The sequence below is a fragment of the Mchenga conophoros genome, linkage group LG2 (genome assembly GCF_057382185.1).
Source record: "Mchenga conophoros isolate Kocher_MC1m ecotype Shallow Benthic linkage group LG2, M_conophoros_male_GT1.1, whole genome shotgun sequence".
Taxonomy (NCBI): domain Eukaryota; kingdom Metazoa; phylum Chordata; class Actinopteri; order Cichliformes; family Cichlidae; genus Mchenga; species Mchenga conophoros.
The window spans coordinates 37,222,341-37,249,761 of NC_140527.1; the positions used below are offsets into that span (position 1 = coordinate 37,222,341).

The 27,421-nt window shown below is 39.3% G+C and overlaps 1 protein-coding gene across 5 annotated transcripts in view; it reads right to left on the reverse strand.

Moving 5' to 3' along the window:
- diaph2 (diaphanous-related formin 2) overlaps nt 1–27,421 on the reverse strand; it is a 378,094-nt gene that overhangs the window by 61,638 nt on the left and 289,035 nt on the right. For all 5 annotated transcript variants that reach the window (XM_085244737.1, XM_085244745.1, XM_085244766.1 and 2 more), the window contains 2 exons: nt 8,170–8,334; nt 36–171 (listed from right to left, as the gene is read on the reverse strand). In XM_085244737.1, coding sequence (XP_085100863.1) covers nt 36–171; nt 8,170–8,334 — 301 coding nt within the window. The remainder of the gene's footprint in view (nt 1–35; nt 172–8,169; nt 8,335–27,421) is intronic.

Sequence of the window (27,421 nt, forward strand, 5' to 3'; positions counted from 1 at the left end):
CCGGCTCGGTGGCGGCATGGGGAGAAGTGGCATACCTTTGTTCATGTCAATCAGCTGCTTCTTCTTCTGCTGGCGCTCCTGCTTCTCACGCTCTGCCTTCTCCTTCGCCAGCTTGGCTCTCTTGATCTTCTCCTCCATCTCCCTTTTCTTGTGGTTCTCCTTCACTGCTTCCTGATGAGACACACGCACAGAGACACAAACACAGATAAAATCAGAATTTGGCTCCTGCCACAGCCACTTTTTTAAGCATATTCACTACTGTATAGTGTTCAGAAGCAGCAGCATGTCATTAGGAAATTCTACTCAGAGGAAAGTTTGATAGTTACAGATAAACTGCTGGGAAAACAAAACAAAACAGCATATCATGCTTTATGTGTGGGGCCACAAACATTCAACTGCAAGACTTACAAAGTTTTCTTATCACAAGCTCATTTGTTATGAAAAAGACATCAATATGGTTGTATGGACATGCCGCAACATTAAAAAGTGTAGCAGAAATGTGATGGTCTCTGAGGAGGGAAAAAGATATAATCTTTGGCCTACTTCATGGCCAGCTGAAATGTCAGGAGTCAGAGAAAGAGAGATAATCAACAGTACGTATTCAGCCTTTACAAATGTGTCAGTTTGTTCTTGTGCCAACAGAGAATAAGATGCAACCAAGTGACCTTTGAAGAAAAAGTTGTCTCCCTTCAGGTCTGTGGTGCAGCCCTGCACAGGACCCATTGTAGGTGGGTGTGCACGTGGGAACGGTTATGCTGTATCTATACATATACATGCATATGTGCCTATGGTGAAAGCCATTTTTGCCCTCCTGCTTATTGTGGTGTTCCCCTCATGCATGTGTGTGTGCATCCGTAAGTGAAGGCATGGCCCTGTCTGTGCACTGATATAATAAGTGGCGACAGTAGGCCCCCCATCTAATGCCCCTGTGGTCCTGATGTGTGTTTCGTGTTGGCAGCTAAGACAGGGGGATTATGGGGATTGTGGGAAAGGAACAAGGAAAAAGCAGCTCATCATGCCAGTCAATAGCAGAGCCTTTCTCCATGTCCAAGGACACAAGCCCTCATTGTCACTGTCTCCTTGTTAGATGACAAGGGCAATGAGACAGAGCAAGAGAGAGATAGAGGGAAAAAGAGGGGTAAAGGGGTGTTGTAATAATGAAGTCGTAATAGAATAAAAGAAAGTAATTTAAAAAAATAGGGGAGAGTGTTAGTATTAACTGCATTTTGAAAATGGACCAAGTTAAATTATCTTTCTGTGGCTGAAAAAGATTTGTAAACACTCACATTTCAACCAATATTTTATCATCATCGCATTCAAGCTGTGCAAATGAAACAGATACACAAACTAGTCCGAACACTATGTTGCTATTTGGAGTTAGTAAAGCAGTGCATGGGTATTGTGGAGCAGGGAAATTATTTTACTGCTATTGTTAAATAATAAATATAATCTGCAGCATGGATATTGCATTCAGAGGTTGAACAGTGTGTGTCTTTCAGAAAGACTAAGTGGCAGGCTGACAGGAAGTTGCAGAGAGTTTGCAGAAGTGAAAGCAGGAAGTTATTTTGAGCAGCAGGCTAAGACGATCATTGCTTTGACAATGTAACAGATAGCTTTAAGATGGCCTTAAGATGTTTATGATGATGTTAATTTTGTATTTCAGATGCAGTTATAACTATTGTGTACACAATGCATATCTGTGCTTATTTGAGTTGATGTTCAGGTTCTTTAAAGGTCTTAAGCTTCACTGACGTGACTGTTCAGGTGATACATGCTGAGGGAAAACTAGAACATAGAAGGAATTGCAATACATGCTTACAAAACACTTATATCAGGTCATTTCATATTAAGGTTTTAGTAGAGGTTCTTGGTTAAAACATTTATTTAGTAGAAGACATACACATAGTCTCAGTGAGCCTCTGGTCTAGTGAAAGGTCAGAAGTGCAACAGGTGAAGAGGTGACACAGAGAGCATGTGAGGTCGTGACACACACACATGAGTTAGATTTATTTAGAGGAGAGAGAGATTAGTCATGTCTGGATTGTAACGGTGAAAGTGTCTCGGTAAAAGAGGAACCGTCCTTGTCTTCTCGGCAAGAAAGAGGAACTGAAAGGTTGACCGGAGGAATCGGCCATGAAAATAGAAGATGATGTTCTGTGTTAAAAGTCATGGTTGTTTTGATATTGACGTATGTGTATATATCCTGTCTGTGACGCATGAAGGGGCGTCAGTAAATCAAGCCCTGATGGTATAAAATATCTGTTCATGCTTTGATTAAGTTGAAGACTACTTGCTGTCTGCGTACAGAGTGTCTTCCCACACGTGTGTTCATTAAAAATCATTGTTTGACCAAGAGCTTCTGGACCATGGGTGGTTTTTACTCTCCTTCCTCAATTTTGAACCTTAACAGTATATATTTAGTAAAACACTTAACTTTTTGCTCAAATAAGAGATTATTTGAGTTCAAAATGTTTGTCACCGTCCGCTGACAAGATTCATTTTGGGGATACTGTCACTGTAATGCTCGACACTTACAGCATTAGTTGCTGTAAATTATGCAGATTGCATAAAAAATCCTGCCGGCAAAACTTATTTTAAACAAACAACTAATTCTGACTGTAAACATGATTATGCAACATAATCATGTTGCTCTAATCAAACAGCACGACTAATTACCATAGCACCAAATATGTGTTCACTCATAGTGTTCGCTCTACCATTCTCTTTGGCCACCCCAATTTTGCCACTGGCAGCGACTGATTGTATCAAGTCTCATTTTCTTGGCAGCTCTGTATCGTAGGAAGACACAGAAGGGGAAACCATCATCATCATGAGATCTGCTTAACAAAAACACACCTCATACAGACAACCTGATTTAAACCCATATAACACGTAAGGCAAGAATTCGGGTTCCTCTTGAAATGCTTAGATATTGTTTATAAATTCTGAAGACTAAGTTATGAAAGCACATGCGTTGCAGTTGGTCTCCAAAGCACTTTCGACCGCTCAAGATCAAAGTACAAGTAACAATGTAATTTGAAGTAACCATGAAAATGTTTATTTTTGGCCATGGCATTGGTCTCTAGGTGATGCTCATTACTATAATTAGTCGCACAAGAGGTTAATTATTTATTACATTTTTTAAAAATTTAAATAAAAAAAAGACATCGTTCTGTTACTTAATGAGCTAAACAATATATAAGATTCATTAACCTCTGTGTTACTGATGCGTGTTACACTACAACACTGTATACAAAACGAGTAATGACTTTTCTATCTTACTATATCCATAACCTGAATGTTACCTTGTTGCAAGTCCCCAGTCTGTTAATGCTTTATTTTTTGTTTGTTTTTCTTTAACCTTGATTTTTTAATGCCCCTGATACCACAGAAATTAGTCCTGGGGCTCACACTCCAATCATTTATATACACAAAGGCCATTCCATACGGCACACCTGTTCAACCGCTTGTTAACCCAAATATCTAATTAACCAATCCCGTGGCAGCATTTCGGTGCATTTAGGCATGTAGACATGGTCAAGACAATCTGCTTAATTTCAAAGTGAGGATCTCAATCTGGAAGAAAGATTATTTTGAAAAAGTGACTTTGAATGTGGCAAGGCTCTTGGTACAAGACAGGCTGGGCTGACTATTTCAGAAACTGATGATCTTCTGGGATTTTCTTACACAACCCCCTCTAGGCCGTACAGAGAGTAGTACAGAAAAGAGAAAATATCCAGTGAGCAGCAGTTTTTTCAGTAAAAATGTCTTGTTGATGCCAGAGGTCAGAGGAGAATGGCCCAAACTGCTTCTAGGTGAGAGGAAGGCAACAGTAACACAAATAAGCACACATTATCACAAAGGCATGCAGACGATCATCTCTGAATGAAGAGCATAGTGAACCTTGAAGCAGATGGGCTACAACAGACCAAGTCCACACTTGGTTCCAGATCTCAAACCAACAGACCATATTTGAGATGTGTTGGAACAGCTGAGTCACATAATGCTGTTTGTTTACAGCACCTTTAGTAATCTATGCCACAAAAAATGATGGCAGTTCAGGTACTCGCAAGGTGTAACTAATGAAGTGGCCTGTGATTGTAGTGGGTCTTCGAAATACCTGATCCAAGGTGGCTGCAAAGTGCCAGCGCAAATTACATTGATGGATTATATTACCTGACCACCTGTGACACACAGCAAATCTAAGTGCAAATCTAATTTTAGTCAAGGTGTGGCAAATTTCTCATTTAATTGAGCAGAGACTTTTCAAATTCAAATGTTGCAACACATAAAGCAAAAACAGCAGCCGGTATATTTTTACTGAGTTTGCTGGTGGGCAAATGATATTTCTATTGAGCACGGGAGGTTTTTGTTCACAAACGAAATGGAAATGCTCTTCGAGAAAATACATTTAGCTTAAAAACTGGCCTTTGAATATCCACCGCAACGACTGTTATCTTTTATAGCGACAATTTAACCCCACAACCCTTAAATAAAGCTGTAAAACCCTGCATTTATGGGCCCTGGATGTGCTCTGTATGGATGTTTAAACCGAGAGACAAAACAAAATGTGGTTTTGTAAAATAGCATCTTCAAGTATGATTGACAACATCACCACTGAAGCAGCACACTGCAGCACCGAGGCTCACAGAGGCCACGAGATGAGAGTGGGTGTCACACTCAGTGTGTTTGCGATGGAGATTGTAGGTACTCTTCTCTCTATACTTGGCTTGAAACTGAATGCTGTGGAACATCCACGTCCAACCCACCAACGAGGCCACGCAGACTTTTCCCTTTCCAGGTCCGTTCTTTCAATAATTCATGAAATGTGTTTGCTGTTCTTCCTTGACCCTTTACAACACAATACATCTCCCACAGCATGGTTCCCCTCCCATGCATACAGGTTTGCCAGTCCAATGAGGGAGCAATAAGTATTTCCAACTGCTCAGTCGCACCAGTGATCTCACACAGAGAGTGTCACTGCTATATCTCATTTGAATTTTACAAACACTACAACGCCTGGGCTTTAAGCAGCAAATGTGTTTATTAGCCATCTGTTACACTGTGTGCCAGGATGTTGGGGAAATGTCTTCAAGAAGTTATAGGTTACAGATTGTGAGACTTCTGCTCTGCAGTATACATGTATTCCCATATTGATAGGTGACCTCTAAAATCTGGTGCAAAGAATTTAATGACTGTGCACCACTAGAAGCATCCTGAGGAAATGTGACAGTGATTCAGCAAGAAGGTAGAGCTCAGTCTTTGCCAGAGCGTCATCTTTAGCATCATCAGCTTGATTAAGATCATTTCTCATATTGTGAAGGAATTAGGGAGCTTTAGAAATATCATGCGGGCTAAGAAGTGGACGGATCCACCCCCACACACAGACACAGAAACCATCATTCTAATCTCTTAGATGCTCTATCTTGCTACTTTGTGAACCCAGTTTGGGTCTTTTGGTCTTATTAGAAAGTCACTCAATTAACAAGGAAGACTGTTAGTTCATCCCAGCCCATCTGCTGTGCTTTGATAACTCATTAATGAAAAAATCCTCATCCCCATGCTCCTGGTCAGGATTACGTATAAAGACCCTGCGATTGCATTTCACTCATACTCAATTTCAGAATATGGCAGCAGCATTAAATTAACAAATTGTTGGACTCTTGGAATACTGAGTCCATGTACTGAAATCAAATAATAATTCATTGGCCACAGGAAAAAAGAGAGAATGGGACAGGAGCGAGGGAGAAAAAGAGAATGAAACAGAAGGGAAATCGAGTTAATGGATTCTCTTATCAGTTACATTCAGTTCTGTGAGGACTGTCTGTCAATGCGTTTACTCAAATGCCTCATGTCGGTCGGGTGCATTAAGCCCTAGCTTTTTAGCAAAAGCAATTTAGGGTGACTGTATTGCAATGGAATTCTTTAATACTGCAGATGCTTTGTGATGTGAATGCATTGCACAAGGCAATGCAACACAGACGGAAGAAAGTCAAACAATGCAATGTCTCAATGTTGAAATAAGAGTGTGAGACACACCAGGCATATTAAGAAGTTAAATTTACTTGAATTCCAATTTGCCAGTTGGAACAAATCAGCAGCGGCTGATGCAGGTCAACCTTTTCAAAGATAAATAACATGATGCAGGTATCTCCCTAAAATTGCTTCACTGACAAGAAAAGCTAAGAAGAAGCTTTCGCTGTGCTGAAAAGAAGCTAGCGCAGTTGTTTTCACAGGGTAAGAGAAATAAAAGTATAAACAAGCATTGATTTCTTGTGCTCTGCGAGCAGATGAGATTAGCATTCCTGTCAGCAGAGCTGAAAAGCCGAAAACTGAAAAATATGGTGATTAAAGGATTGTTGTTATATGAATATATTAACTTATAATCCAACCCCCATTTCACAAAACTATATCCCAGTCATTTCCCTCCCCTTAACCATAGAAGGAAAGTTTAAATCAGTAATAAAATATTCATCTGCAGCTATTTGCTTGAGAGAATAATTTATTTTCTTGGGTGGATGCTTCTTTTAGAGACATGCAACTCTGGAATCCTCAAGGGAGCGTTATGTTGTATGGTTGTGCACTTTGATCAGCGGGAATGAAAAGTTGGTTTCAAATGGGGATCAGAGAAAAGAGAGGAAAGGATTCAGACAAGGGGACCTTGCCATTCACATTAATAGATGGTGAAGACTGAGGGTGTGCCGTCTGGACACGGTGTCATCATCCTGACACCAGGAGCTTTCGGGGCATTGCTGGTAGGGATGACTAGACTGTTCAAGGTCGAAAATCACAGACGCTTGAATGAATGTTTAACAGACTACTTAACAGAGGATGTTTATCTTATCATTAATATTACCTCTTACACACTAATCTCCCTTGCCCTTTATTCACTGCTGTAAGTAGCAGAGGCTGTTTTTTTATTTCCCTTAATCCAATTTAAAATGCTACTTCACATTTAGTGAACCTCAAACCTTTCTCATCGCATTTCTCAGATATCGTATATGATATATATACTTTTTATTGCAGACAAAACATACTTTATAATCAGTGGAAAGATATATTTTTATTGTATTTACATATATGTGAAAGAATAAATATGTAAATGACACTGTTTACCAGGTTATGAAGCTTGCCGACGCCTCTTTTATTAGTAGTCTTGCTTTGATTGACCCGTTTTATTTTTTCTTTGTAACTTAGGACGCTTTCTTCCAGTTCTCAAGTCAAGGACGTTTGACATGAAGAGAAAGTTTACATTTATCTGCTCTTTTTCCTAAAAATCGACATGTTAAATGTTAAATATTGGGTGTTAAAAAAAACAATCGGCCTCATTTCTGAAATTGAGGTTCAGAACAAAGACAGGTAAATCAAACATGGCGTGACAGTAATTCTCCTGTTTATTAACATGTTGTTCACCAAAACCCAAATATCTTGAATAAACATTAAAGAAATATTCAGAAAAGTGACTCAGAAACATCAGAAAATCTTGACAGATTATCAGATGACGGATATTATTTCACCATCGTTGTTCACGTAATGATCTACGTTTCATAATTTCTTTTTTGGCTTTGAAGATGTACCAAGTCTGCCAAAATAACCGAGGTAAGACCATAGTGATGTCTTTGGAGTTGTTGCGATTGAAAACATGAGGAAAAATTATAAGCAGAAGAAGTCTGAGTTATGGACTAACAGTGTAGAGTTTGAAAGCTGTAAGCATTTACCTGACAGGAAGGGTTGAGAAGCTGTTGAGGTGCATTATGGAAAATTTGCTTTCAGAGCTGGTCCATTACTAATGACTACACCTCAGCCTCTTCTGCTTAGATTTTGATATTTCTCTTTTGTATATCCTTCCAAAGTCCTTCAAACTAATGGAAGTGCGATACGACATAATCGGCGTCCCCTTTTTCTATTCAAGTGCATCCATGAAAGTACAGCAGTGTAATTTTCGCACAAGTTTTCACCACCTGTCAGGACCCTGGAAGTTTGATGAAAATGTGTGCATGTGTAATACACAACCTCTGTTCTCAATTCACTGACACCCAGTGTGTGCAAGTAAGCGTGTGCAAAAGTATGCGCACGTGTGGGTGGGGGCTTCTGTTAGTCAACGTATGTGCCTACTTTGAAGGAACGTGTTTGTGTTCGTGTGCAAAAAATCAGAAAGTTTGCACTTACCATGAAGAGCATGCGGAAGTTGGCCAGTTCTCCGAAGAATTCTTCCACACTGACCGAGTGGGGGTCAAAGGCAAAATAACTGCCTATATTTTCATACAGCTTCTGCATGTTCTTGTGCATGGTGGACAATTTTTCATACTGCTCCCTGGAACTCTTGCTGAAGCCGTGAGAAGCAGAGAGTCAAGGAAAAAAGGAGAAAGACATGTCTCAAACATACACAAAGCATATTCAAAAATAATCTCCAATATAATCTCACATCTCACAAGCGTGTTGATCTCTAGAAAAACAAGTCATTGTGAAAAATGATCACTTTCACAAGCTTTATAGCATTCAAAAAGCCCACCTATGCCAAGGTCAGCAAAACAAAATACTAGATAAAGAAGGGTCAGAGACAATCTAATGTGGCATTACAATAACCTCTCCATCTCACTTTGGAGTCAATGGCATGGTGAGCTAATAGCTGCAGCCCTGGAGTAATGGAAAGGTGTTTTGTAGTCAGGAGCATGACACAGATGGTTGCTGGAAAAGCTGATTGCAGCCATTGTTCTATTGTTTCTCACAACAACAGTGGGGTCAGGTTGTTTTGAACCTCACAGCTCACGTCGCACTGTGTAATTTACTGAACAGGCGGAGCACTTTTCTCCTGGTGAATGACTATTGACAGCCAGCATCAGTTAAGCATTATCGCAGCAGCCATTGACCTCTCATAGAGACTGCACTTGGACACTCGGAGACTCACGTAGTCCAGGTGAGATGAGGACGACACAAAATACACATATCTACCAACATTTACAGACATGCAAGTACATGTATGGAGAAAAAAACACTATAGAAACTCGAGTAGTACTAGTTTCAGTACACAGGCGGTGGTGTCTGACACCTGCTGTGCCTTCAATCAGTTCCATCTTCTTTCTTAAGAGGCTATTTTTGTATCTGTCACATCTGCAGTGGCACGAAGCTAAATGGCTTGAGGTGTGCCTTTTTGTTCTTGCAATTGCAGGAACTCCTAGCATTATGTCAAGGCAAAGAGGTAAGCGCGGAAACTGCTCTGTTGTTGGCTGCACTGAGCAGCACAAATCACTACATCAGTCTCCAGCCTCAGGCGACAGAAGAGCTGAGTAGAAAAAGTTTCTTTTTGATGGCGAGGTCCCAGCTACAGTTAGCAAAAACCTGTACTCATGTTACAGTGTAGCCACACTGTATTTGAACATGCTAGCAGCCTACATCATTACAATACAAGGGTGGCTATAAAACCTTTCCTGAAAAAGGTTTTAATACCAAATTTCTGTGTTTTTATTGAATTTTTATTGGAGTTTTATATGAATTACATTTCATCAACCCACTTAAACGACTAGAGAATGAAATGAGAGAATTGGCATAGACATATCTGCACTTGATTTTAGAGACACTCCCATGCTGAAGGCCATTTTCCCCTGTGCTGCATGTAGCTGTTACAGCTATATTCCACTCAGGTATTCAGAAGTTGGTAAAGTTGGCAAGCTACAAAAGGATAGTGAATCTTAAACTCTCTCTACCATGCCCCCAGAAGCTGTCAAAGGGTCAACCACAAATCCAAAAACATTTTTTTAGCAGTAAAGTAGGATACAAGTTGAATTCTAGTAAAATAGTTGTGTATATGACAGACCTGTCTGGTTTGATTTGGACCTTCGAAGCCATTGCTCGCAAACACACAGCAGAAATGACACAGTCCAGGTTCATAGCAAGCTCCTCCTTTTCTTTCCTCTTCCTTGTCTTTATTCCTGTTTGTGATTTACCCCCTTGTTTCTCCCAGACTGCTTTTATATCGTCTTTTATACACCTCCCCTTCATTCGACATGTGTGTGAAAACCTGAAGGTCTGATAGATAAATGTAAACGTAAAACCTTGCCAAAGTAATATATCTATTCAGTGTAGGAGCTGCATTTGTTTCATAAAGTCTAAACACTATCCTCCCTTCTCTTCTCTAAAAAGTCCAGTCTACCAAGTGGTGGCACTTCATCCAAAAACACCAATATAGTCACTGTTTATTGCCAGACTGGGATATATTAACAACCTCCAATTCTAACAATTATAAAATAATAATTGTGAAAATGTACAAATGTGAAATATTTATATTACTATTTATGAAGTGCAAACAAGAATGAGACTCGTTCCAAATCAATGTGTCAGTTTTGGTGCAAAAAGCATCACGACACCTTATCATTCGACAGCGGCACAGATATGCTTATTAACTTACTTTGCATACAATATTGATTCCACAGTCCCTTTGGTTCTGAAAATGTTCAGGTCACAACTGTTGCCTCATTGCAGAATGGCAGTTAAGCATTGAGACAGTGGTTATGTTTAGTGCTTGTTGTGGCTTGTGGCTCCCTGCATTTCCTTTTCTCTACTTTTCTCCCCTCTCTCTGTTTTCACTCACTCAAATACTCATGTATGCACATGCACTGTGGTAGATGTGGCCCACTGGGGACTGGACTGAGGCTGGCTGGGGTTTTGCTCCTTGTATTTCCACATCAAAGACATGTCATATTGATGGAGCCTGACGCACACTATCCTGCAGCAACACAACCGGTATGGTAGAGCCTTCATCCAACACGCATACAGAAACGGAATGAACAGGCAAATAGACACTCTCTCACACACACACACACACACACACACACACACACACACACACACACACACACTACACAGTCGCAATGCCATTCTTTGAATGTCTTTCTGTCAGCATGTCTGTTACTATTTTCTTTCCCTTACTTTCTCACAGTCATTGCAGCCTTTATTCTCTCTCCTCTGTAAAGATAAATTTTTTCTTGATCCGTCCTTTACTTTCTTCCTGTCCACCACTGTCTCAATCAAACACATTCCCTTTATAATTCTCTTTTTACATTTCCCCATCATATTCTCTCCATTAAATTCCCTCACTCAAACAAGCAGTTCTTTCTTTCTCCTTTACTTAGAGAAAACTTTCAGAAGTATGTAGTCTGAACTGTGTCTGGTATTCCAGTCACTTTGGCTTGAAGCAGAGCAGGGAGCAGAGGGGATGGGTCTCAAGGTAAAGCAGCATGCAGCCTTTGGTTGCCCTGACCCTGTTCGTCAGTCTTTGCTCTCCTCTTCTAGTTGTCCTCAAAGGGCCACTGCCTGCGCTTCCTGAAGACTAAACCTCATCAACACAGAACAGGACAACTGCGCCTGCTTGAGGGCTCAATGTTACAAATGTGGAATTTATGTAGTTTGACAGATTAGATTTTTTTCTTAAATTGCCACTCTATAGTGGTACATCTTGTCAGTTTTGAACTTTTTTACAAGTCTTTATTTCATGTGGTTAAACACTAAAAACTAAGTGAAGCTGATATATTTGAAAGATAAACATATTTAGTCTAAACGGAGCTTGCAAAATAGCAGCTGGTCGCAAACCCCTGGCTTACGTAGCAACACAAGTTTCTGACTATCATAACTGATGGTGCTGGTTTACACGACGTAAGATACGAAGTGTGGTGTCAGTGCAAAGCATTGCTTTACTGTAGGTTTTAAATTCTCTTTCTCTTTGCCAAAACCCAACCTGCCCTTGTACAATTTCAAAACTCTGTCTTTGTCCTAGTACAGTGTCCTCATTACTGTGTTTAATCAGTGCATGGCATGCCAAAAAGGCCACATTTAACATCAGTAAGCTGTGATTAAGTCCGCTTGTTTTCATCACCATAACGTAACATCAAAATCATATCCAAGTCAGACTTACCCTAGATGTTAAAAAGGCTTTTTGGAGCCAAACTCAATTCAATGTCATGATAAATCCCAAAGAAATAGACAAATCCATTTGTGGGCAAAAACAAAGTTAAGACAGCTTTTACAATGGCCACCTATGAGGATGGCAATAAATTACCTGCTTTGTTTACCTGTGTGCATGAGAGAATTATTAAAGTGCTGCATAAAACCCTACAGTGGGGCCCCAAAAAGCCTCCTTAATAAATCTCTTGTAACCTAGTTCCATTAATGTTTATTTAATGCTTTTGCTTGCTGGCCCTTCCATCCAAGGCCCCACGCTAAGCCTGCTTTTCTCCAAACCCCACTATCCCTGCTCCCTTTATCCCCACACCTACTGCCAACAGCCCCTGTGGGCCAAATTACACCAAGGCTGCCCACTGACTGGACATAACCCATCATGTTGAGAGCGAGAACGGGATGAGAAAGGGATGAAGGAATTGAGAGCAGAGGCAGGGCAGACAGAGAGAGTGAGAGAGAGAAGGTTGTTCCTTAATAAATTAATGAATGAGTAAACTATTTGTAACTGTTGCTGCTTAGACATTCAAAAATCTGCATTTCTGCTTGCATCACTTCTCTCATCTGCATATAAAAACTGAAGAAGTGGGATAAACTTAAATGCTTTAATACTGTGGGGGGGTTAGGAGGGCGAGCAGGCGGAAGCTGCCAAAATTTCAAGGAGGCACGTGCCTTCATATTGAAGGATACAGTGTGGAAAATCTCACAACTAGATCTCAGTATTATACAATTGAAGTTGTTTTCTTACTCTCCCAATTAAAGCAGATAATCCTAGCTATGATGGCCTTCTCTCTCTACTGCTTTCAAATTTGCCTAGTCCTCCACCCTTGGTGTAATACATGTGGTCGGTCTCTAGCCAGAGTTTTAAGTTTATGTCAATGTATTTTGTTGGACAACTTATTTACTCACTAATCAATGTAAATGTATGATTACAATATTCTTTTTTTCAATTAAATAACATCAAAAAACGGTTTCATTAAAAAGAAATGCAAGAAAACAGTGAGAATTCCTCTCCTCAAGTTCTATTGACAAATCGGGTTTAGTAGACATTGGTTGCATGCAAGTAAACAATCTATGTAGAAGGCAAAGGAGAAATTGTATTTGCAATTATACATAACACGATTTTTCCATCCCAAGAGCTCTCGCAACAATAAAAAAGCAAATAAAAATAAAAATAATCAAAAACAAAACATACCTTCTACAATCACTTGATAAATGAATACAGACTGCTAAAAACATGACAAAACTTAATCAGTAGTTAAATATATGTATTACAGAGTAATACTGAACACTTTCTATGTATGTATGTATTCAAATAAAATTTGAATTTGAATTTGAATTTAAAAAAATATGAATGTTTTAGGTGCCTTAAACCTCAGCTCGTATTTGTCTGATATGTGAGCCTATTTGTCGTACTTAAAAATGCAAGAATTCAAGACAGGCTCATTTTACAATGTGGGAATAATTAAATCTGTACCAAACTGAATGCCTTAGTGAAACAATACTCACTGAAAGCTGCTGGATTTTGTCCAAAGTAATCAAAACAACACCTTGGATGAAAATCAACAGTGTGCCACTGAGAAATGCAGTCCTGTCCTATCCATCTTTGTCGTTGCACACTAAATTGTATTTCTTTTTTCTGCAATTTCTCTTGGATGTTGAAAGGTGCCAATAATGTCGTGATTAATGCTATCAATTACATTTTCTAATATTAGAGCAATCCTAACACATTTCTTCTGTAGGTCTAGGTTGTCTCTATGGGATCTATTGCGTGACTCCTTGTCTGTTTGTGACACAGGCTGTGTGCTTGGTGTCGCTGTTATGACGCAGAAAGAATTTGGGAATCATCTTGCACCTTCCTGACTGCAGTGCACATCAACAGTGCCTGAAACATCTGCATAGTACTAGGGATGTGGTGTATATTTAATACTTGTGATGAATGTATTTTCCACACAACAGAGGCTCAGTGAATTATATTACCACTTTGACACTGGGGTCACGACCTTTACTCTCTCTATGCTCCTCTCCATCATCTCACCTACAGCCCCTGCCTCCTCTATCTCTGGAAATTAAAAGACAGATTTAATGTCAATTTTACTGTCAATTTATTCTGCCTGTCTGTGTCTGAAATATTTATACGTGCAGAGAGGAAGGTTGCTTCTACTTAAGCATTCAAAGCTCTTCAGTACAGCACCCAGCTGGTGTTATAACAACTCAATGAGGGGGAGACTAGTGGGTGTAATGACTACATCTGATAAAGGAAAAGAGACTATATGAATTAGAAATGAGGGGATTAGGTCCATGGGAATGACCTGTTGAATCATGGATAGGCTATTAAAAAAGCTGTCAGAGCACAGGAAAAAATAATTTGGCAAAAATAATTTGATGTCCACAATCACGGTGCTGGTGAGTAAATCCGAAGACAACACACACCCACACTTACACAAAACACACAATTTTATCTTTGATAACCATTCCTGGTTGTCGTCATCCTTTCATCCTTATCCAAAATAATCTCATGCCACATCGATGCCCGGGGCCTGCGCCTCTCTGTGTAATTTTCACAGAGCGGAAACATGACAATGCAAATCCACTGTGTTTACAACGTTTATACTTGTCAAATTCTAAAAGGTCAAGTCTCTTGCTTCCCCTGATCTAATCGGTAAACATCAATCCCGTCCTAACATTACAATAACTGGTGAGACGCCCCTCGAAGAAGAAAGTATGTGCAACGCAGCTATTACATTTCATTTAATAGACAAAGCTTGCTTGTAAACATTATTACATAGTTCAACAACCACAAAAAATGCAACTCGACCAATTTTAAAGAGTGCAGAATGCTGGTACACGGAGTTTGTAATTTGGGAAGCTAATGATACCCAGTGTTGCACATTTATTGATTTGTTCTTCAGTGAATCCAACTATCACATTTTTCCTTCAGCATAAAAAGACCGTGGAATGTAGAAGGAAATGAGTGTGATTGTTTGGTCTCATAATTATAGGAACTCTCCTTCTAACGCTTAATCACGTTTAGATGTATTCACTGTGCACCTTTGAATATTGGAGTAAAATGTATTATTATACATATATAGATATTGACGCAACAGTTAGCTCACCTTAGTCCTAGTTAGTACATCATACTACAAACAAACCATGTTCCTCACCTTCTACTTGGCAGGAAAATCGTCTTTTCTTGCTTTATGATCAATTTAAAAGACGCGTCTGGCTTTGTTACTGTGGGAGTAAACAGATGCTTATTTCTGTAGGGCACACGGTATTGACTGTGTATAACCTGCCTTTGTAGTTCTAGCTGACAGTGACAGTGATGAATCACAATTGTTGGACTGTAATATTTGTTTATTGAGCAGGATCTCGCTCTGTCTTTTCGTTTTAATGCGCTTTATCAATTTCTAATTATCATTTCACCAACTGATAACACTGTCATAACCATGCTGTCGTTCTGCTATTCATATAAGTTAGGAAGCTGTGCAAAATATAAACACAGACACTATCATTTGTAAGTGAATAGCAAACAAATTAAAACTAATTAATTGGCAAAAGGTCAACATCACAAACATGACCACTGACTTTGTGTCATTATTAGGGATATCAGCCACGCTGTACAACTGAATCTGTCCTTAGCAGCCAGCTGCAGCCACTCCAAAACATGCAGCATTTGCTAATATTCAATTAGCAAAGCAAGTTTTCAAGCTGCTTTACTTGTTAGTTTCTAAACTTGGCTTAAAGCAAATTATTACAATCGGTCCAAGATTTAAATTGTTGGCATTGTTGTGGTGCTCGCTTTATATTTTATCTACAAGCTACCAATAGCTTCAGCTCTGAAACGAGCAATTTGACCTAGATTTGCTCACAGCTTCTCCAGATTCTATCTTCTTTATGTAATCACCATGCATAAAGTAGAAAGCGGGACCTCTTAGGTGGCCACTTAATGCATACCTTCTAAACACAGTAAGTAGTCCAGTCAGGCAGTGTGGTTTGCAAATGGACTTCATGTTGAGCTGCCTTTGATGTGTGCTTCCAGACTGCCGCAGTGTGTTTAAAATGTCAATGGAATCTCCTGCCTTCATGCTGGACGGCTTCAACCTTTTATGTAGCACCACGAAGCAAACAAGAACTGTTGCTAAATTTCTTGATGTTATGCAAATGATATTGATATAATGTAAATAACTCAACGATAAACTCAAGTGCTGTCTGTTTTAATAGGCGAATGAGAGCAGGGGTCATCTGTTTGATGTGCAGTGTATTATTTTCTGTACTGTACAATTCACAACAATGACTGCACAGACTGATTTATTCAGATCAATTGGAAGTGTGAGTGAAAAGGGGAGAAAACCGAGATCTAACAAGGTCTACGAGTGTAGCTTTCACACAGCTTTCATTAAAAAGTTCAAATGTAATAAAAATTGAACGCTAAATGGTTTTCCTTAGTTTTTTTCCGTAATATAACAAGCTTTTTGTTTTATCAAAGGTAAGGGTGCTAGAGGCAATATCTCTTATTTGATGATAATGATGGCTTTCAAAAGCCAGAATGTCTCTATGAGAACAACTAGTTAACAACTGGCCAAGGTTTTAATTTGTTTGTACAAAAAGAAAAAAAGGCAGAGGGAGAGAGACTGTATATTGATTAGATTCCTTCAGTCAGCCCACCGGCCCAGCAGCGAGCGTGACAAGAGTACAGCTCCATTCAATAGCCTTATCATTACCACAGCACAAACCCATTCAGCAGGTCATCCTGTTTGGCCTCCGGTTTGGTGTGCGCACGAGTGTGAAGGCATGTGTGCGCGCACGTGCGTGTGTGAGTGTGTGTGTGCGTTTGAAAAAATAAAACAAGTTTCGATTCTTTAAGCCAATGAATCCCATTTTAAGAGTACTTATCGGACATTTCTTTGTCCAGAGCATTTTCAACCTAATGAAGTGTCCTAGGAGCAGAGGGGTAAGTGAAAACGAGATATTACTAACTCAAGAAGATTGTACAGCACAAGTAAAGTTTGTGCTATGTTGCTGACCATCATATGGCTTCTAAACTTCAGGTTTTGTAAGAACTTTGGCGACAAAAATATAACAATAAAACCAAAAAATAAATAAATCAGTGTCCTATAACTGTGTGATTGTGCTCTGTGAATGACATGCTGTAAATTGCACTCAAAGAACAATGAGACATTCAAAGAGTCAGTGCTGAAGCATTTGAAAAATGAGGCTCCTTTAAATACAAAAGGACAACCCCGTCCTTTATTAGATTAGAGTCAGACATGAGTGGCACAAGTAGCTGTCAAAGACGTGGGGCTGGAGAAGAAGAGACTGGGGAGAAAGGAATAATGGAGCAGTCTCCATTGGCAACACAGAAGCACAGAGACTATTTTTAGCAAATTAATTTAAGGCTCTAAATAATTAACTGATAATTATCTGGCAATCAAGAGTAAGATAAAATGATCTCCCCAAGAGTTTTTTTGTCATCTGGCTCAGCGGGCAGACAGAGGAGCTTTGTGCGACTCGCCAGTCAAAAAGCTGCTAAGATAATTGACAGGGGGGAATACAGTAAGATGTGCTCGCTAGAAGGCAAGCAAATTTGCCAATATAGTGCCTAACGAGTGACAGAAAACTGGCACTTAAATTGCATTTGTGTGTGGAATAATGGATGTGTGCAGCAGCTGTTAAACATGTAAATATAAATACCACGATTAAATTGACACGCGCGTTCTCGAGACGTCGCTGTGCTTTAATAACAAGTATGAGTAGTTCTCATAAATCTTTATGAATGTTCAACAAGTTATGAAGATTTTAGACGTTACTGAGCTAAAACGGAGAGCAGCGAATGAAAGTTCAGTAGTTTAGTTAAAAGTTCAGGGGAGTGGTAGTGGATGCTGCGTGTACAAGTTAGGTTATCTCTGCACCTGACCCTGACAAGATTCCCCTCTGAAGACAGAGGAAAAAGAAAGGGGGTGGGGGGGCACTGACAAGCAGTTGATGAACTGCCTCTGGCTATGTGTGTGTCCTCCAACCTGTACAAAAAAGTACTTTCATTGCCAGTATTTTCTTTCCCTTCCTGTCCTAATCTCTTTGGTCCTCTCATATTTCACTCTTTAGCCCGTTACTTCTTCTGGCCTCCCACTATTGAACCGTTTTCAAAATGAAAATTGCAATGGGTTATATTTTCATAGGACAGGCTGTCAAACAAAGTGTGCAAATCTGACAATCCATCTTTGTCTTGGTAAAATCTTGGACACTTTTTTAACTCACTTGCTTTCAGCGTGCGTATCGAATTGCAAAAACATACCGAGTGGTGTTGTGATGAGAAGAGGTAAACGAATGGAACTGAGCACCGCCTATCTGACAGCAGAATCAAGTAAATACATACTGTAATAGCTGCACCGCTGTAAGGAAGGATGTGTAGGCATATGTTTGCACACTGCACCCTTTTTAAAGTTTTGGGATTAAAGAAAGAGCACAATTAGATTGCCGGTGTGATGTGCTTTGGTGAGAGCTAAAGTTGACAGGCCTACCTAGCCTCCCCACTACGCAACCTTTTATAAAATCAATGCCACCACTAAACACAACTGTCCCCTGTGGAGCCGGGCCCTGTTACAGCCTCCTCCCCCTTCTAGTGTGGGGAGGAAAACACAGACAAACAGATAAATTAGAGCCTCCCCAGCTGCACTCCTCCCATCCTCAAGCCTGTCTACTATTGTGAAATGCCAACAGTTACTATCAGTAATATTTAAAAAAAAACAAACTTTTGAAACAAAAATCCCTGCATTGTTTTTTGAAGCAATTATATTTCTTATCTGTGAAAATCACTGGCTTGATTGGTTGCCAATGTGTGGTTTTGGAGCCTCTATACACATCCAGCAGGATCTTAACATGGCTGGACCTCAGAAGAAAATATTTGCTCGCATTATCTCTGTGGAGATACATGAATTATCTCTGTAGTAAATGCTGCAAGAAGTTTGTATTATCACAAGTTGAACAAAAAGGAAGAAAGCAGCAGGGAAAGAACAAAAGCATGTTATAAACAGGCATTAGCAACATTGTCTCTTTTTCTTGTTGCACATCAATAAAGAGACTCTTCTTCAAGCACATATTTAATGGTGTACCAGCACAGGGCCATTGCAAACAGCTTACTGTGATAGTAGTGTTGGGAAAAAGCCCGAACTACTCACTGGCAAATGTATCATGCATTCCTTGCTTTAGTGTATTGACACGAAGATCAATATGTTCATCTTTTTTCATAAAACGCTTGTCAAATTACAGTTACAGGTATATAGGTTGGCTGTGTTACCTTCTACAATTGCTCCGTAGCACTGTCACTGCAGTCATTTGGCAGTGTGTTGCTCTAATTTGCATCAGATTACATGCCCACAGAGGTAAATTCTCTTTAATGGGTAGCATCATCCTCTGCAGGTGGCGGGGAAGAAAACGTGAGTTGGGGACACAAAAAATGATCTGCCTCCTCAAATGCTCACTTGTCAAAGGCTGATTGCTGCTCTGATGACATCCATTTGTGCTCCAAGATATTTTCAACTGCTCAGTCTCCGTCTATTAACATTAGCTGAGGCACTTCAATGTGTGCAGATTAACCCAGTTATTTTGTATTTTGTTATTTTAATTACCTTCTGAAAATCTTAAAGAGTTGACAAGCCACAACACTATTCCTAAAATGATGCAGTTCATCCCACATGCTACATCTGTATTCTAATTGTCACTTACAGTAATGCGTGTGCTTGTGTTACAAAACAGGTGATTTAACTAGACTAGGTGCTGCTCGCCTTTTATCAGTGTGGGCCGGGGTGGGCTGTGGGTTGATGGCGGTATTGAGCAAGAGAACAATCTATATCAGTCATTAAAATGCAAATGTGTTTACCAAGTCTAGCTTTGATGCTGCACTAATAACAAGCAGTGTGGAACGATCATGAATCAAACTTGTGTAGCGACCTATTGAACGCACACCGACGCCATGTAATGAAACAAGAGCTGGAAACGGAAGGCTGGGTGTCTGTACCGCTGTGATTGGCTGAGACGCGCGGGTCACTTTCAAGTGTCTGACAGCATGGAGGGGGGAGAAGAAACTCGAGTTCTTCAGCGAGCTGTCTATGGCGTTATTTTTGTGCCACTATTCTGAGCGCACGTAAAAAAATGCGTGCAAAAAATGTATTTCAGTGTTTCCTATTATCCACACACACACACAACAGGGCAAATGCCCGGTGGGCCGAACTACTAAGTACAATTCTCCATTGACAGTTTTGATGCACCACTGGAAATACATTTTTTGCACGCAGCAATGAATTTTGTTCACTCAAATTCAGCTTTTCTTCGCTCAAAATAAATTTCTCCTCAAAATGCAACACTTGCACCTGCAAATTTTTTTTGACTTGCGCTCAAATTGTTTTTACGTGCGCTCAGAATAGTGGCACAAAAATAACGCCATAGACAGCTCGCTGAAGAACTCGAGTTTCTTCTCCCCCCTCCATGCTGTCAGACACTTGAAAGTGACCCGCGCGTCTCAGCCAATCACAGCGGTACAGACACCCAGCCTTCCGTTTCCACTCTACTCTTTCATTCACATACATTATTCATACTATATTTTCTTCAGACATGTATGCATTCTCTTCTTACATACATATATTATTTGTGAGATTAAATGCATATTGAATGCATGTAAATGAGAGCAAAATGTAGGAACGCATAAATGAAAATGCATGTAGGTCAGAGTGAAAATTTGTAAATATGTACATTAAAATACATGTACAAGAGAGCACAATATTGCAATGTGCATGTTAAATATGTGTAAACATGAGAATAAAAATATCTAAATATAAAAATTAAAATCAAACTATGTGAGAATGTGTGTGAAAGAAGAATGTATGTGTGTGAGAGTGAAATAATTAATTTTGGCTTGTACAGCCCCTCATAACTTAGACTGTTGTTCACAACAAGACTTGTTCTGTTGTCTTTTGTAAGTTTCTTCCCACAGTGATAATAAGAGCTGAACTGCACATGCTCCCTACCAGGAAGAGGAGAGCTGGACACTCTTATCTGCGCTCCCTAACAAGAAGAGGGGCCGCGTCCTCCAGAATCAAACACACGCACATATACACATGCATACGCATCACTATTGTATTACTTTTGTGTATAAATAAAGAAGCAAGGCAGTGGCAGAGTGCGAGTCCTTGAGCCACACTCTCGGGTGCGAGCGCTCTGTGACTGCCCTTGCAAATAAATACTGCAGCGTGTGTGTTTCTACTCTCTGACTCTCAGCTGAAGAAGTGTCTTTTAGAATAAATCTCTTGACAAAAACACTGAAATGTATAAAGTGACTCGATTATAAATCGGCATTGTTATGGAGAAAAAAAACAGGTGGTGGGACAATACAATAATTCATCTGTAAAATTTCAATAAGTGCTGAATTAACCTTGTTGTAACCCTTCCTGTATTGACTAGTTATCTGTGCTCCAGTGAGAAACGCATCCAGACTGAAATAAATAAACTCCAGATAAGCACAGAACAGCAAAGGAAAGTCTCGTCCCTGCCTTTACACGGCACCAAGTAGAGAAACTGGTGTTTAGATGAAAAAACTGACATCAAAAGAACAAAAGGATCTAAAGCCATTACAAATACGCACACAAAAGGACGAAAAACTCAAGGATAGAACATTCAAATGTAATAATTGTGAGCAGGAAAGATTGTAAAAATAAATATACTTCCAATACAATTACTGCCAAAAACATTAATGACAGTGTACTGTAGGATCGTTTGGAGACTGTAAATTCTAGTATGCTGGGCAAATACTACATACACAATCAATTCAAGTGTAATTCTGCAGCTCTGCAACGGTTTTAATGAGCAATTAATTCCTTTTTAGTTCTGAGGTATAACATATAATTGTTTGTATTCACATTTACGAAATGATGGCACAAATGTACCAAAAGAAAAAAAAAGATAATAAAGGGGTGGGGTTGTAGAATTAGCCTGAAATTTTGCTTTTCCTTCTATTTGCAACAAGAATGAGAGAGTATAACATTGTTCATTTACAAAGAATTGACTCATTGCATCTTTTTCTTTTTTTGAAGGGTCCAAAAATCCACTATATGCCCTGGGAGTGTTCAGAAAATCTTCTCTGCTCAGCTCATCTTCTCATTTATACAATCACTCAGAATCATGAAAAGAGTTAGAAACCCTCTTAAATGCTTAGTCAATCTGAGCAGAATGGGTAGAGAGGCAAAAGGAGAGGCAAGCAAACGATGGCTGAGGGAGACAGGAAGAGTAACTGACAAGTAAGAGGAGGGACAAATCTTGTGCAAATCGTGTCATCTCTGTGAAAGCAGACAAAAAGTTAAAGATGGGCATTACTACAAAGCTCCAATCTGCACACAGAAAAAGAAGTCTGACTTTCATTTGCCAGTGAGCCAACGCGCTCCCTCTTGTGATCTCTGAAGACGACAAAAGCGCTCAATGAACAGATTACACATCTACTGTCCTACAGTATGTAGCAAATCTCCAGCGCAGAATCGCTTCCTCACATTAATGGACTCCATTTGAGTTATATAATTAATGTTTTGTTTTTTTAATAGTACGTATCTGAAAAAAACACAACTTTATTTCATATAAAATCATGGCAATCAGTAGACTGTGAAATTAAAACTAATCTCAGAAAGGATTATTATCTCTGATCAGTCTGGCATCAGGGAGAATACTTGATACTGTTCTGTTTCAGATCAAATCTAATAAGCTTAAAGGTAAGTATAAGGCTTAGTATTCATTTGTGGATAGAAAAGCCCATTCGGTACAGAGTTCACTTGTAATATGATAAGGAGATATTGTTGGGGGATTAGGTTATCTCCCTAGAGATCTATTAGTGGATAAGTCCTACTGGCTGTCTTATGAATCATTACCTTACTGGTTACACATGCTCTCACCCTCTACTACCAACAGAATGACCATCTACGCATGCAGTCACATGCTACAGTTCGACTTAAACTCTTATAATTGCACTATAATTGTGCATTTAAAACACAACAATAGAAGCCCAACACAGAGTGCCAAAGTAGTGCACTGAAAGATCACAAAGCGTGCCACTGAGCTTCAGTCAAAAGACTAAAGAGCTGGGATTCAGCGGATTTGCAACCTGTGTCTACATCACAGCAGGGCACATTCACTGCACTGTGTCGGATGATGAACCAAAAAGGTAGGGAACAGATGCTACATCAGCTGTATACCATGGAATAATGGCCAAAGTGACAGTAAATAACACAGGAACTAATCTCCTTCATGGGAATGCAGTTTTAGCCTAACCAGCTCTATTAGAGTGCTTTAACGGTATTAGCACAATAACCAGAAGGAAAATGCCTGGAAATGGAGACACATTTAGCAATAATTACACAAAGAATGCCACAAAGTTTAAAGGCATTCCTAACACACTGGTACTATGTGTCCCCATTCCCAACTGTCGTATTTAGCGAGAAGGGGGAAAAGACAACAAACTGAACTGTGTTTCTGCACACAGCCTGGGGGTTAGATGGGTGAAATTCAATCCTCCTTTTTCCACCTGTTAGAAATCTATTATAGGCCAATAAGGATGCTGAGGGGAGAAGGTTTGAGATATTTCAGGTCAGCCTTGGAGGTTAATTGTCGAGTCGTCTGTCTGGTCAGCGAGGGGATCACTGTGTGAAACCAATCCTAAAAGCAGGGGATGAACAGTGAGTGTGGATGCCGTTCAGGAGATTAGAACCGTTGATGGAAGAAGCAGAGACTCAAAGAGAGAGAGTGAAGGGAAACATGAATGTACAGACCTCAAATCAAGTCTTTCACAAGGCTGCCATTGCAAAGTGGGTTGGAAATTCTCTTATGTGCTTAAGAGTGGTTATATGTAGCCAACAAAAACACCGTAGCCAGCTCTACTTAGATTTAAAGTGCAGGGTGCAGTTGAACCTTTCCTACAAGAAAAGATCTAGTTGATAAAAATGTTAAAATGTATAAAATCATCAATCACAAGAAGGCAGGGACACACGCACACACACTAACACACAAACACAAGACATCCTGCCCCATCCGTCCAAGTAATTAAAGCGGAGAGAGACTGATTAAACTCAAATTTAATCACATTCATGGAAATCTAAAGGAACTTCCATTAAACTAGTGCTACTCTTCTTTTAAGATTACTGTTTTAGAAAAACACACACACATGGAAATGAAATAGCAAGAAAATAACAGGCACCGAGGCTAGAAATGGGGAACTGTTTACTTTGTTTTGATGAAGGTCAAATTAAACCACCCAGTGTAGGCTATGGTGGGGTGATGATAAATATTTGGCTGTCTTTTCAGATGTAGTGAAAAGACATGGCCCTCCTGTGGGCATCGCTCCACATCTCTCGGGCCGCCTCCATGCCAGTCCCATTTCACAAGTTGTTCTACATCTGTGACACGAAAACACACAAACGCTTGCACATATAAATGAACGCACAGAGGCACTTTCTCCCAGATACCCACACGTACAGAATGTCCCTCATCACCTTGCTCAGAGATGAATGAGTTCGCTGCTGTCCTCAATCATTTTAATCACTTCAATGGAAAATGTCTTATTCACAGCTATCATTTCACACTGCCTTGCAGCTATCTCATGTATACACATTTCAAGCTTGCCTTAAACACCACCCTACACACACACACACACACACACACACACAATGACTGCCATTCTCTGATAGTTCTGTGTAACAGAGCACTGCAAAACCCCTCCTACAGTCTCTCTCTCTCACCAGTGATAACAAGATGCCTAATGACATTACTGGCTCTCTACAACTATCACTGATAAACCCTTAAATAGACATGCATATTCACACTCACACATACTACTGTGTGTAAAAGTTTTATGCAGCCAAATAAAATCAATACTTTAAATCAATATAGCACTCTCCTACACACACTTTCGCCTAGTTTTTCAAGGTGCTTAAAAGGTATGTTGTTCCAGTCCTTTTGGGAGGCTTGCCAATGTTCTTCTGTACATTTGGACTATCTCAGTTGCCTCTGCTCTTCCTCAGAATGACTTCATGGCATTAAGATCGGGACTCCATGACTCTGCAAAAGATATTATAGCCCTGTGTATGTTGGGACTGCCGCCTCGTCTTGTCAGTTAGGATAGCACTTTATAAATCTGGCTTTATGGATGGGGTTAGGGATTTAATAAAAGAGTGGAATTCATATGCTGTCCTTTATCCCAAAATCTTTCCAGACATTAGCCTATACAGATCTCTGAGATATGAGTTATGGAAAAGCTGCTAAATGTTTTTTGTTTCAGGAGGCCTTTATTGCGAGACAAGCTAGAAAAACACAATAATGGAGACACTTCATTGCTGCCCTAATTTTCAGCTGGTGCAACAGACATACCTGACCTGTAGTCACCTGGTAACCTTTGTTAGTTCAAATCATTTTAGTGTTACCACAATTCAAACAGGTCATGTAACACTACAAATATTACTGTGAGGCTTAAACTACGATTACTCTCAATGATCTGAAGCACAGAAGCACACATGCTTCATTCCTACCCATGGCAATTCAAACCATAGTAACTGTTTAATAAAAATTATGATTCCATGCTTAACATTATTTTTATGCCTTAAAAAGGGTCACTGTTATGTGTGAAAAACTAAAGTACAACACAGTTAATTAAATTTACATTTAAATTTAATTTAGATTTGTTCCTTGGATTTTGGGAAGTTGGATAAAAGAAGAACCCTGCTGTGGACCAACTAACACACAGTATATGATGAAAATTTAGTGCAATATTTAATATAATGCAAAATTATACTGTAGACTAATTTGTTGAAATGAATGTTGTAAAAAGGCTAAAAACCTGGGTGACACAGAAACCACTATAGCATAGTAGTATTGTGTTGTCAATACTTTTTTGTGAAAATCCAGCAACAATCCTAAATATAATTATATTAGCAGTAATAATACAATAACATTTATGACAAAAACAGTTGCTACAGTCCTCTTTATAACCATCACATCAATTAATATGTATTTACTGTTTATCACCTGGAACAAAGGCTTATTAAACAGATGGATAGTGTACAAGTTGGCCACATTTATAAATTACATTCTAAAAAATTCGATTTCCTCATGCAAAGTGTAGGAATAGAGCAATGGAGTACATGAAAATAGATTTTTATTGCAAAAGGAGCACCATGACCTTGTTCACAGAAGTTGAAGAATATGACCGCTGCATCAAACAAGCTTGAGGCATCATAACCTCTGCTGTACTATCCATCACAAATGTGCCTCAAGAGCATAGAGCGCATGGAAACTGCAGTCAGTCATTCAAATGGCTGAAATAATTCTTTATTTTGCTACATCGGGTTTCAACTTGCCTCTAGAAACAATATGGAAACCTTTCCGACCAGTTTTCAATCACAATTATAGATGGCATAATCTGCTCCCTACAGATGAAAATGCTGTTCGATTGGACTTTTACAAAAAAAGGTTTTTGGGTGTGTTGGTAAAAGTCGCGACAAAGTGTTATGGTGGAACAACACTTTGTCACCACCTTGCTGTGTTAAAAAACACTAATGGATGTGTCCTTTCAGTTAACCTTGCTTGCTATCTATCTTGTCTTACAAAGCTTTCAATCCAAATCTTGGATATATAAAAGTGTCCAAATGAAGTGTACAAAGAAAATGATTGGAATATACAAGAAGAAACATTAAAAAAGGGAATATGCGTGTTTGAATTTTACTTTTGGGATAAGCAAAAGACACAAAACGCATTATGAAAAGCTTACGTTTTGTTGATCAAAGTGTTATTTAAAAAACCTGTAAAACATTTATACCTATTTCTTGCCAGGTACTGTCACAAACCAATGACACAACAGCTCCTGGGATATAACAACAACAGCAAAACGTACATTTTAAAATGTTCCAGTCTGCAAAATTTTGAATAAAAATTTAATACCTCCTATTTTTATTTTCAATTAATTTTGTAAGCTCTAAAAAAACAAAATCTGCAAAAATTCGAGGACATTTTTTCATATTTTTCCGACCTGCACGAGGGTCCTTGAAAGTTGCTGTTGAAAGAAAGTTATATTTTGTCGCTACAGTTCCTAACCAGTGTTTTTAAGTTATGAAAGAAAGCTGCAACACATCAAAGGAAAAAGTCCAGGGATCAAGTATAAATCGTCAACACAAAAAGTCATTTCAAGGTCAAGGTACTAGATGCATCTCACACAGTCCCATGCTGTTAAATTGCACGGCTTAAGAGGCTAAAAGAATACACTGTGAGTGGGATAGTGAGAAAAAGACAGAAAATAGAAAAGAAGATGGAAGCCATTTAAAACATTTTTGCAACATGTCCATTATTATTTTAATATCTTTGCTATTGGAGTTAATCCCAGTGGGTTCAAGGATTTTATCTCCTAAAATGATATCGCATCATCCAATGAAAAAATACTGAGGACTAACAA